Genomic DNA, 12,758 nt, shown 5'->3' on the forward strand with positions numbered 1-12,758 from the left:
AACATTTTGAATGTAGATTGTAATTACCCCTCTTTATGGGGCATTCCAAGTTCTAAGTAATTTTTTCGGATTTATGATGTTTTATTTGTTTTCTTTCTTTCTTTTTTTATGATGTTTTGTTTTATTTTCTCTCTTTTATGAGACAATAATTACTTATGCGCCTAAAATTCATGTTAATGAATCTAACAACGAAGATAGTAAAGCAGGTAAAGAAAAGGAGCACATAAAAATCATAACCGGAAGTGAATTGAAGCAAACTGGTTCATGATTTAGTCAGCATATAGTAATAATTAAATAGTACTCCTAGTATTATACAATAGGGTGTTTTCAGTGAGAACTTTTTTAAAACAGGCAATTTTAAAAATTGAAAATTATTCAGTTCTCTATATATTAATATCAGTTGACCTGATAAAAAAAATATACTATGAGTTTATGATATTTAGTCAGAAATTAATATTCATGAACTAACGAACTAATATTAATTTAGTAATTAAATTTAATATATATGTGAATTGATATATTAATATATTCTGATTTTAAGATAGAGTTTCAAATGAACCATATCCTATCATACAAAATGTTAAAAATTTGTATCATAGTATAAATATGAAACTATTAGTGATTAGACGGAACTAAATTGTCATGAAATTCAAGCAAGAAAACTTAACAATTAGTGAAAAAAATCAAATTTGTTTCTAAAAAACAATTAGTTGAGAAATATAGCTTAGTGGGTATGTGTCATCTCTAACTAATAAATTGATAAATTTGAGTAAGCACAATCACAAAATACATGTTAAATCATATAACCAAACAAGGGTCTAATAACTAATTTTCCAAAATCAATATAATTACAAATAGTCTTCTAGTAATATTTTAAAGTTGATAGAAATAGGTACTTTGTAATTAACTACATGTAGGTATGAGTTTGAGGAAAATTCATACTAGTATTTTTCTCCAACCGAATAATTGCAAAATTGATCACCATTTATTGCCTGCTTGCTTTGGAATTAGGATGAACCTTACAAAATTGATGACCATTTATCAATACTTAAATTAAGGTTTATAATAATCTTTTAATTATGTTTTACTCCCTCCGTCCCACATTATGAGTATTCTCTACGTTATTCTATCTCTTACTTTGTCATTTCTCTACTTTAACTATTTATTAGGGCATTCGCAATGGGGGCCGATTCCCAGAGTCGATGGATCGGTCCCCCAATCAGCCATCATCGGTCACCATAGTGGGGAGGGAGCCGATCTCCCTTCCCCTTTGCCTTCACCGTTCCGCCGATTAATCGGCCAAGCCGATGCACCTATCGGCTTCACATCGGCCCGCGATAGGCCTCCATTGCGGAGGCTCGGGCCGATGGCGGAGCTGATTTTCCTTTTTTTTTTATATTAATTTTTTAATTTTCTTCTCCTATATAATAAATACCTCAATCCTCTTCATTTCACAAACCTACATCCTTTACTTCACAATTTTTCTCACTAGAAATGTTTAATTTCACCCACAATTCGGATTCGGATTCCGACGTCGGCGAGAGCAAATCATGCACTCCAACGTGATATGATTGAAGAACTTTGGAATCGGAGGGGCTGATGTTTTATTTAAATTCGTTTATCGTTGTATTCTGTTTTCCAATATTGTAATATATCGAAGAATGAATTTATTATGTAATTTTATTTATGTTATTTAGATATTTATGCTTTTTTTAGTTTTTGAAATGAAATGAAATAGGCTCTGAGATAAGCTCTAGGATGGGCCTGCTGACGTGGCAGGAAAAATGGAGATAGACTTTGAGATGGACTCCGGAGAAGGGCTCTCTTTTGCTAATGCCCTTAGGAGTATCATTTTTATAAAACGAGTGCAGAAAAGTAAAAGTGACGATTAATGTGGGACGGAAGGAATATTAATTAATCAAATAACTTATTAGTTTTCAGTTAAGGGCTATTAACTTAAAAATGACACAGGGTTTGCATTTAGATGCATTGCATTGTAGCTCAAATTTAAATTGACTATAGTTTTTTTTTAGCTCGGATATGGAATACAAAAACAAGATTATAAACTGTCTAAGAAGTGAAAAGTTAGGATTGGAATTATATACGTTAGTTTTATTTTATAAGTATTTTGAAGTTTCACACTTATAAATGCAAAAATAGAAAGAGTGTAACACTTAGGAAGATCGATGCATACCTGCATTGCAAGTTGCAACGTCCAAGTATCAGTATCCACTGGCTGGTCCAGAACATAATTTTAAAGGGTAAATCCACAGGGTAGAAATGGTCGATTTGCAGCCTAACGTGAACGAATGAGGAAGAAAGAAGAGTACAATGGGTGCACACACATACAAATCCAACATACGGTAGAGTACAAAGGGCACTGGGTACATACAAAAATTAATCATCAATTCTCTTTCTTGTTTCCCACATTCTTTACTATTCAATGAGTTAGCATACTAAGTCAATACAACATGTTCATCAACAGGCAGAAAAATGACGGATTAAGAATCATTTGAGCAGTCAAAATAGGGCGGTGATTGTAACTCATCACCAGTGCCTTCAGTTTCTGGGTCTGCAAACTTGTCAAAGAAGGAGTTGGGATACCACGAGCAGCTGTCGGTCCAGTTACCCTTGTTAGCTTGAGCTCGCCACTGTTGGTCTGCTATCATATCAGGGGATAATCCCCATTCTTGCATTTGTTCTTCACTGTGTTGGACCGCAAGACTGTATTCTCCTCCTTCGCCTAGCTGCATTACCTGGAACTCACAGTTCCCAAGGTTATTCAAGTGCTCAAACTGCTCGACTGTCCATTTGAACCACTTCATAAGAAACACGCGAATCGCAAGTCCGTGTGATACGATAACAAGGTTAAGTTCGTCAGTTGGGTCATGGTGGAGCCTGCTCATATCTATGTCCCTCCATAAGGATTCAAGAAAACCTGCATATAGTAAGCATTTCTTTGATTTCATATCTCACAAGCGCTAAAGAAACAAGATAAACTGTATCAATTTCGCAAACTGTTGGCGTAATCACCCTTAAACCACTAAATTTGACTCAAGATCTGCTCTTGTTTTCCCTGGGGTGGCTCTAAAATGGTTCAACAGATGAGACACTAAAATAGACAGCAACGCATAAAAATAGAATGATCATGTAATATGTTCATATTATTAGTGTGTTTCTATCTCTCGCACATTCTTGCTTACTCAGCCACCTCTGCCTTCCTTTTTAGTATTCTTTCCTCTTATGCTTATTCTTTTCTATATCCAATAGCCACGGCCAACCAAAGCCTCTCCATGGTCCTCTGGCTTCTAACTTTTTCCCCACTCTGCTGCCAATAACTTTAGCTGGGCACCCACTAAATAGTGAACCCTCTTCTTCCCTCCCTTCCCCAACCATTCAATTCTCCCCATAACAATAAAACGCACACATAATGCATTTAAACACAACACTTTCACACATACGAGAAATGATGAGAACATTTTGAGAGAGAGACTATCCCAATAATACACACCTAATAATCAGTATTAAGTTTGTCAGCACCAAGAGTAAACCAAATACAGATGTGGAGTTAAAAATGTGGATTCAGGGGTGTGATCAAATACTAACTAATTTACAGTAATAACTAATAACTAATATCAATTTTGTAGGTTAAAAATATCAACACAAACACATAAATTTGTCAATATTCTTGTGTTGATAAACTTATGTCTTTGTGTTGATATTTAAATTTACATGTTGTATTGATATAATAATGTCTTTATGTTGATAATTTTAATACACAGAATTGAAAGTTATTAGTTATTACTGTAAATTATAGTTAGCACACTAACGCAACACTGTGGATTCAGATGAAATACTATGTCAGTATGGGTTCTCATAGGAACTTAAGTTTGTAATCAAGGACTCTGTTCCTCCCATTTGACAGCCCAGTTTTTCTAGGCATAATTTTTTAGTCATGCCAAAATAAATGACATGCCAAACAAATGAGAAAGTAAACCTTCGAAGGGAATCTACATGGGCATGCCAAATTCAATTAAAGTGAAATAAAACACCAGCTTTTAGTATATTACTGTACACAATCCATGGAATAATAATGACTTTAAACTAAGTCCATGAAGCAATTCTTATCTCCTTGTCTTAGCCGATCATGAAAATCAGAAGAAAATGCAGATACCGTCAAATCTAACATTATTATTCATGTTCTATTCAAATGTCTCTGAAGATGTTTGCTAACTAAACTAACAATTGCATAAACTTGCCATATACAGCACCCAGAAAATGCTCTCAGATCCATTGCATCAAGTAAATACCATTTCAGCAGCCATATTTTTATACACTATAATATCTTACAAACAGCAATCTCAGTATAAGGACACATATGTTCATGATTTGGTAACTGTTCATCCAAAACCTCAAGGAAACATTACGTGACCTACTTGATTGTTCATCAATCAGGGCAACGACTTAATCAAATCAATACGCGCAAAATAACAAGCAGCTAATTCCAAGAGAGAATAAAAAAGTGCGAGTTGAAATACTAAAGTTGAGAGGAAAAAAGAACATACTCGAAACGCGATCGAAAACATCGGCGGCAGACTCGCCCTCAGGAAATCGATAGAAGAACCTCCCAAACCTCTCCCTGATCTCCTTAATAACCTTCATCCGTTCAGCAACCTGAAAATTGCCGAAATCCTGCTCTCGGATCCGACATTCCTCCCTGGCGCCGATGATTCTGCTCCTCGGAAAGGCTCGGCCGATTCCGCGGAGGGTGGAACGCGTCCTGGCGTAGGGGGAGACGTAGAAGTAGACCTTCCAGTTGGAGGAGGCGCCGGAGTCGGATACGAGGTCGTAGATCTGAGCGCCGGCGCGCTGGGACTGCAGGTCGCCCTGGGGAGTGAGGGGGATGCGGTTGTCGGGGGTGGTGGCGTAGGCGGCGCCGTCGATGTTGCCGGCGCTCTCGCCGTGGCGGATGAGGATTATGCGCTTTGGAAGAATCCTCCGCTCGCGGTGCTTGGATTGATGGTGATGATCATCGCAATTGCTATCTAACATTATACGTAATTTTGAATTTGTGTATTGTTTCAGAAAATGGATTGCTCGTTTTTGTTTATTTATACGCTGCGAAACAGAGGTGTTCGGTTTTGACCTTCAATTTTCGATTGTCAGACGTCTGACTCGAGCCTTTCTATTCATTTTTAATTAGATTTGCAATTATTTTTTAGATTTGGCTTTTCATTTTTAAATTTTAAGTAATCATTCAATATGAATACCATTATCTTTTATTTTTAATTTATTTTTCAAGAATTAATAGTAAGTAGGAGTTTTTTATATTTATTTTGTGATTAAGTGACTTAGTCTTATATTAAAAAAAGTTAATATTTTCTTCTTTCCAACTAAGATGATCCAGTTTTTTTTTATAATTTGTTCCAACCAAGATACATATTTTTATTTCGGTTAATTTCCTTTTTCTAATTAATACACCCAATCATTTTTTTTTTCTTTTCATATAAAAATTTTCAACTCTTTTTTTTCTTTCCATTTAATAACACTTTGTTTAATTAACCACGTTAACTAACAACTTCACGACAATTAAAAAGTAGTAAAAATCTATTTCTCTTATTATAGCCATTGTGTTTTTTTGGCATAGAAATTAAGGAATGTGTGTTTAATAAATTAAACTGAGAGTAAATATAGTAATGAGATATTAAATATGTTGATTTTTGCCATGAAGATATGAATAACTCAATTATAGTAATACTACTACAATGAATGGAATACGATCCAACTAAACAGATACTCTTTCAGTTCGACGGTAGTTGAGTCATTTCATTTTCTGCGTTTCGAAAAAATGATAATAAATAGTTAAAGTAGAGAAAAGTAAAGTAAGTGAGAGAATAATGCAAATAAGAGTCTTATCTACATTATTCTCTCACCTACTTTACTTTGTCTTTATTTTAACTATTTATTATCATTTTTCTAAAACGAGTGCAAAAAATGAAATGACTCAACTATCGTGGAATGGAAGGAGTATAACTATAAAGAAAAAAAATTCTATTTTATTTCTTATTTTGAAGATATAATGGTTTATTTGAGTTTTCTAAGGTCAATTACAACACCATTTTATAAAACCTAAAGAAAAAAAAATTCTTTTAGTACTAGTATTTTCTTTCAAACTGCTTCAGTTTTTGTTGTTGTGTCAGAAGAAGCATAATCCTAAACCTAGAATTTATCTATTTTTATTGTATATAAATTTCAAATGATGAAATTAGATTAAGGAAATGGTAGAATTGAACTCACTCCTATCATATCCATTTCCCCTACTCTTAAAGAAAAAAGATCAATAACCTCTTAAGTTTTTTTTTTCGTCTAATAAAAAAGTGTGGCTGAAATCAGATAGATCATCTATATAGCACGTAGTAATACTGTAATAGTATCCAATGTCATGTGGTCCACGATTAAGGCCAAGACAAATTCAACCCAATCTCCATTTCACACCTACGAATTGAATCACTAAAAAATACTACTCGAATATATCATCATATACAATAATTATTTCTAAACTAGCATATTCAAATCCGTAAGTTGTACTTGTGTCACACAACTATGTATTGAATCATTGATGCAGCCTTCAACTCAAATAAAGTTCATTTCATAATTATGCATTTACAAAGTTACAATTATTAAGAGAATACAGCAAATCCCTTTATATGAAACGTTAAATGCATCAGCAAAGAACAAAAGAGCAGTTGTTGAGTAAATAGATTTCATCAACAATTACAATTGAAGGAATATTCTTCAGTATAGTTGAAATTTCTCCTTTGTTTTCTCGAATACCTGCTCTGCTATCATCGCCCCATTCCCATCAGCTCTTTTGATTTCAAGATTAGCCTTCTGGTAAAACCCAGTACCTCTCAATGCATCTGCTATGAAGTCATCGAAACCGATGGCAATAGCAGCTTCAGCTTTCGCTCCGTACACCAGTCTCTGAAATAAAGATGTCAGATTGTGGAGACGAATACAAGTTCAAAGGCAAAGAGAGGAAATTCAGCAGTCAATACCTTGATTCTGGAGAGATGGATTGCGCCGAAACACATGGGGCATGGTTCACATGAAGCATATATCTCACAGTCCGAGAGCTCAATCCTGTTGAGCTTCTTGCAAGCCTGGAAATGCATGGTAAGAATACACAGCGTAGAGACGATGAACCCAAATAAAGGAAAACAGTTTTCAGATAAATGTACTGTTCAAGCAGGTTGACAATAAGGAATATTCTAACCTCTCTTATTGCTGTAACCTCTGCATGAGCAGTGGGGTCTGTGTGCTTGAGGACCATGTTATGACACCTTACGACCACTTCATCATTCTGTACTACAACAGCACCAAAAGGACCTCCATCTCCACTATCGACACCTTTGTACGCCTCTTCAACTGCTTTTGTCAAGAATTTGTGATCTCTATCCTGAACAGCTGCAGCCATTACAAAAGCAATAATGTTACTATCTATTCTATCATATGTTCTTGAAATTGCAAAGTATCTTAACCAAGCAACAAATGGTTGACTAAGATTATCAATCATAAAGGAATTGGGAAAACAGTCCTCTAACCAGGAACAAAGAACAGTAATACTTTGGTATATGATTATTCGTTACAAAGACTTATAAACAGAACATATAATTAACTATGGTGTGACCTTCAAAAGAGAAAATCTAAGGGAATTCTTACAACATTCACCATTTTCTTCATTCTTAATGAGAACATAGTTCTCTGAGCAAATAATCCACTAAATCTTTCTTAATGGTATCAGAGCCATTGATACATAGGAGATTAAAGCCAATTCAGGTTATGGACAGAGATGAAGTTATGAAGCATGAAACGTACATGCTAGAGTCGATTGTGTCAAATCATGAACAATTGGTCCATATGAAACTAAAGCATTTAGTAGAAAATGTAAGAGAAAACACAAAAAAATACAAGCAACTGAGCAACCTCAATCAATTAAAATATTGTGAAAATTATGACCTCAGATCAGTAACAGCAATCTGCTTAGTCTTTCCCATCTCTCAAGACCTTTTGTATGCCCCCTATACTATCAATGTACAACATTATTATATCTGGTTATTTATGTAAATATAGCTCAGTTACTGGAAGTATTCCTGCATTGGTCAAAGTTCTATCAACTAGAAGATCTTTCAACTCAGCAAACAGGATCTACATATGTATGTGTGCGTGTGTGCGTGTGTGTGCAAACTTCATATAACTTAGCAATTTATGAAGAACCTAATACAATTATGCAAGAACTCCACTTCATTTAAATCAAATGTGCTAAAAGTCGCCGCCAATCATTTTGTGCAGCAGAGAAAAGGCAAAAGGGATCAGAAAAAGAAATTGAGGAATTGGAATTGAGATTATTACCTTCTTGATGACCAGGAAATGCAGACGCCACTGAGATAGTTCCATCTTTGGCATCGACAACTAATAGAAAAGGAAGACAATCAGCAAAATGCAGCGAGGTAAAATGCAAAGATCATTGTAATAGGTAGACATAAGAGAGAGCTAGTTTGCTAATGGGATTTGCAAAATGAATTCTACAAAATAATGTTAATATATTTAGTATTAGGTTGAGCACCAACCCGTGTGCTAAAGAGGATACTACAGAATGCAAAAGTAAATCATATGTTCATTTAATTCAGTGGCAGTATTGCATATCAAGTATCACTGCAATGTTTTAACGTAGAAGGGTCTTTGAAATTTTTTTAGCAGATAACTGGTAATGATACCGGATGAACAGTTTAAGATAAAGTAAATTGAACCTTAATATTCCATTTCACTCTATAATTATGACATGATATGGCTATAGCTAAGCATATAAGTCATCTTATTAAAGCTTTTTCCAGGATTAGTTATGCAAGTTGCATCCACAATCACATATATGCATTGCCTAGTAAAAGTGTGGTGCTAAGTCTTCTTCTACTATTCAATCAGTCATTCATTCCTTCGCGATTGAAATATATATATATATATATATATATATTTTTTTTTTTTTTAAATTTTGTGAACATTCTTAAGTTAGGCTTATTCTTCAATATTTTCTACTTGCAAGGTTATCGTGCATGTCAGAGATCAAATGTTATAAGTTGTACTAATATACATGACTTGATAAAATAAGAACAATAAGAAGCATCAAATTATTAACCAAAAAATTAGACTTGAAGTATAAAGTAATAAAAGTACAGAAGCAAGCTTGCCTTCTTGATGACCAGCAAATGCAGTAGGAACAGCAGCAATATCTCCATCTTTAGCTTCAATAACTAATAGTAAAACAGAAGGGCCAGCCAATGAAGAAAACAGAGGAATAGTATATAGCTTATTCTCCCACGTCGAAATATATATTAATTAGTGATAATCATCCCATATAGCCAAAAGAAACCACCAACTCGAGTCAAAGTATCCAAGTTACCAACAAATAACAGATGCGTATTGAAGCATGTATTCTCTGCAGTTAAAACAATGGAGGGACAGAATCCACATGACACACTTTGTGAAGCATGGATTTGCAGCAATTACTAGAGTCATTATATCGAAGAGATTTTATCAAACTTCATTTCAGGTGAGAGAAACAAATGGCATGTCCCATAGTGGCAATAGTAATGCACAAAAAAAATGTTGAAATACCTTCTTGATGAGGAGTGAATGTAGCCGTAGTTCCATCCTTAACGTCAACAACTGATTAATTGAGGAGCACAGTCAAAGACTCAAAATAAGACATACGGGTATGAATTATGGAGTAGTAAATTAAATTTATCCTCTAGTGAGCTTGAAAAAAGCAAATACTAGTAATCATATGCTAATATTTTGCAATTATAACATCTCCAATTGTCTCAGAATTACTACTACACCATCCTTTAGTAAAATGAGTCAAATGACACCATTTTTGTATTACACATTCAACACTAAATATAATAAATACTACATCAATATGTATGCAATGCACTTGGAAGAAAGAGATGAATAAATCACATCTTATTACTTCAGCTGGGATACAAATCATCCATCTAGATCTAGTCACTCGAACTAATACAAGCATTGGACATAAATGGATATTTTAAGTAATCCGCTCTTATCCAACTTTATCCACCAACTAATACCATCAGGTCATGAAATAAATCGAAAATAATCGCAATCACGAACTAATAGTCATCGTTGTCCTCAACTCACGGCTCTAAAGTAATAGTAAAAACCAACCACTAAGTTTTACGAAAGCTCGATCATTAGCAAAGCAAAGCCCCTACCTAGATTCAGCATAACCTTGCAGATTGCACAACGATTCAGATTATGATTAGCGATTAAATTGCAATTGATGATTATTTACTCATTGCGAACACGCATAGCCCCAAATCGAAACAAACCACAAAAAAGAAAAGGCCAAAAACAGATAGAACTTACAGCTGCACTAAAAAAAACGCAATTGACGAAATCCAAATTAAAATACAGTGCGCATGAGCTGCTAACCTTCAGCTTTTTCCATCGGAGATGAGAAACAGGTTTGTGGCAAAGTAATGGGGATGGATCCAAAAAGAGAGATGTATTTGGAAGGCTATGTGATGATGTATTGATGTGGTGGCAACGCTAAAAAGATTTGGAAAATGATGTTCACGTTACAAATTGATCACTCAAATTATATATAGGGCAAATGCAAGTTCTATTACTATTAGTACTTTCTCCGTCCCAGTAAAGATGTTCCACTTTTCTTTTTAGTTTGTCCCAATCAAGATGACCCATTATTTAATATAGAAACACCTTTATCTCTACTTTATTCCCTCTTTCTTACTTTACTCTCTCCTCTTAACACATAAAATATAATTGCATAAAATCCCGTGTCGCACAAGAAAGGGATCATCATCTTGGAGCGGAGGGAGTACTATTTTATTGTTGATGCTTTCAACTTTAAGTTGTCTTTTTTTATTGATAGACGACGTCGGTTAATTCATTAATTGCTTACAATTTGAACTTCACGATTTTTTTGTTTTATTTTAAAATTGCATGTTTTGCACAAGAATTTATCCAAATTTTATAAGTAATTTTAAAACAATTTGACAAGGTATATGTACTACTCCATAATAATCCTATATTTGAGAATACTTGGTTGATTGATATTAAATTGTACTTCCTCCATCTATTATTAATTGACATATAGTAATTTTTTTATTTTCGACCGTTCACGATATTTCGATTTTATTAATAGATCTCACATTTCACTAATTCATCTATATTAGCTTATACTCTCCATCCCATAAAATTATGAGCATTTATATTTAATAAAAGTTGGACCGCTCATTAATCATATACTACATCAATTTATTTTACCATTATGGCTGATCATTGCAACTCAACACTCACTATTTTAATTACTCTTTTTTCTCTCCTCTTTTATTTTACTAATTATGTATTAATTTAATTTTTATGTAATTTTAAATGTTTATAATTTTATGAGACTTATAATCTTAAGACTAAGATTCCACTAACTTCCACCCACTTTCCCTATATTTCTTGAAAATCAAAACGAATCAACTCAGGTCAATTAGTCGTAAACGTATGGAAACATGAGATTATTCAATTATTAAATTTAGTTGAAATTATCCATAATTAATATCGTCAGAGAGGAAGGCAAGAGTATATAACACTAATTGTATATTGTATTGTTGTAAATTACATATATTGAGTTATACCAGTACCAGTGTATCATAATCAAATATATATAAGACTTAATCGTAAACCAAATATTTATAAAACTTAATCCTATGTAACTTATTAAATCGCAAAAAAAGGTCTAAATTTGCACAAGAAGACAGTGAACTTGTTGTTGAACAGACTGTATGTGTCAAGTTTGGCTTATAAAATTTAAGAGATAGGCTTCCAATTTGAATGATTCCCATATCCACTTTCAGTAATAATAGTATGTGTCCTCATACACAGAACTTAATATTTTGTAGAGCATATCAAGAGACAAAGAATATTGTATTTTATTATTTTCACATGTTGATACATAAAAGTGTGTATAAAATTATTTGAATAGTAGTATTAATTTTTGGGTCAAAAAAGTTTAATGGATATGGATAGACTTTGTTTGTGAACATAATAATAACTAATCTAATCACCTCCACGTATGTACAGAAAAGATAAGATGGTTTTACTTCATGATAGGAATTCAGAGCCAACAATAAATTGAACTATTTTGATGTTATATTTTGAGAAATTACAGAAATTATGTGCACGAGTATATTTACAAGTCATGATCATACTCATTAAAAGTGTGAGATTACGTGTAAAATGCTACTTACATCAAACAAAATATGATCAATCACATCAACTGATTTCTCTTTCCAGATTATGATTTATTTAGAATATTCAATTTTATAAACTTTAACGAAATCTTGTTTGTAATCCTTATCTTGTCTATTCAGTGATTCCTATATTGTTCCAAAAGTTAAAACTCTAATTGAACTTTATGCTTTTAGCTGTTAGTGACTTGAGTGATGGGACTGTGCGAATTTCGACTGCCAATTCGCGAATTAAGCTAATCACACAGAAATTGATCGTCTTATAATGTAAGTTCAAGTTACAATAGCTGTGCAGATATGGTGTAATTCTTTGAGTTGGTGGCTCTTCAAGTTGCCCATTAATTTTTGTGAAGCCTGCTGATAATACATGGGTCTGCAATCTGCACTGTTCAAGTGGAGAATGCGCCTAATTCAAACTGC

General features: G+C 33.6%; 2 protein-coding genes across 3 annotated transcripts; both read right to left on the reverse strand.

The window, feature by feature from the left end:
* Positions 1–2,385: 2,385 nt before the first annotated feature.
* Positions 2,386–5,150, reverse strand: LOC125192246 (phosphoglycerate mutase-like protein AT74). The gene is made up of 2 exons (XM_048089765.1): positions 4,566–5,150; positions 2,386–2,938 (listed from the first exon to the last, which is right to left on the reverse strand). The coding sequence occupies exons 1-2, from the start codon at positions 5,050–5,052 to the stop codon at positions 2,502–2,504; spliced, it is 924 nt and encodes a 307-aa protein (XP_047945722.1). The 5' UTR covers positions 5,053–5,150; the 3' UTR covers positions 2,386–2,501.
* A 1,477-nt stretch (positions 5,151–6,627) lies between these two features.
* LOC125196191 (guanosine deaminase-like) lies at positions 6,628–10,660 on the reverse strand. 2 transcript variants are annotated; one of them, XM_048094602.1, is made up of 7 exons: positions 10,510–10,660; positions 9,673–9,723; positions 9,246–9,308; positions 8,413–8,472; positions 7,277–7,467; positions 7,059–7,163; positions 6,628–6,984 (listed from the first exon to the last, which is right to left on the reverse strand). In XM_048094602.1, exons 1-7 carry the CDS (start codon positions 10,523–10,525, stop codon positions 6,796–6,798), a joined length of 675 nt encoding a protein of 224 aa, XP_047950559.1. In that variant the 5' UTR covers positions 10,526–10,660; the 3' UTR covers positions 6,628–6,795. The 2 variants fall into 2 exon arrangements, with proteins under 2 accessions (XP_047950559.1, XP_047950560.1); XM_048094603.1 differs by lacking the exon at positions 9,246–9,308.
* Between the last annotated feature and the right edge of the window lie 2,098 nt (positions 10,661–12,758).

The sequence above is a fragment of the Salvia hispanica genome, chromosome 6 (genome assembly GCF_023119035.1).
Source record: "Salvia hispanica cultivar TCC Black 2014 chromosome 6, UniMelb_Shisp_WGS_1.0, whole genome shotgun sequence".
Lineage (NCBI taxonomy): Eukaryota > Viridiplantae > Streptophyta > Magnoliopsida > Lamiales > Lamiaceae > Salvia > Salvia hispanica.

Bases quoted from the DNA above. Each gene is read 5' to 3' on its own strand.
- LOC125192246 (XM_048089765.1), bottom strand. From the start codon at position 5,052: ATGTTAGATAGCAATTGCGATGATCATCACCATCAATCCAAGCACCGC. The intron at 2,939-4,565 runs GTATGTTCTTTT...TACTATATGCAG, and splicing joins TGTTTTCGATCGCGTTTCGA to GTTTTCTTGAATCCTTATGG.
- LOC125196191 (XM_048094602.1), bottom strand. The intron at 9,309-9,672 runs GTATTTCAACAT...TTTTACTATTAG, and splicing joins ATTCACTCCTCATCAAGAAG to TTATTGAAGCTAAAGATGGA. The intron at 7,468-8,412 runs GTAATAATCTCA...TAATGGCTGCAG, and splicing joins ATTTCCTGGTCATCAAGAAG to CTGTTCAGGATAGAGATCAC.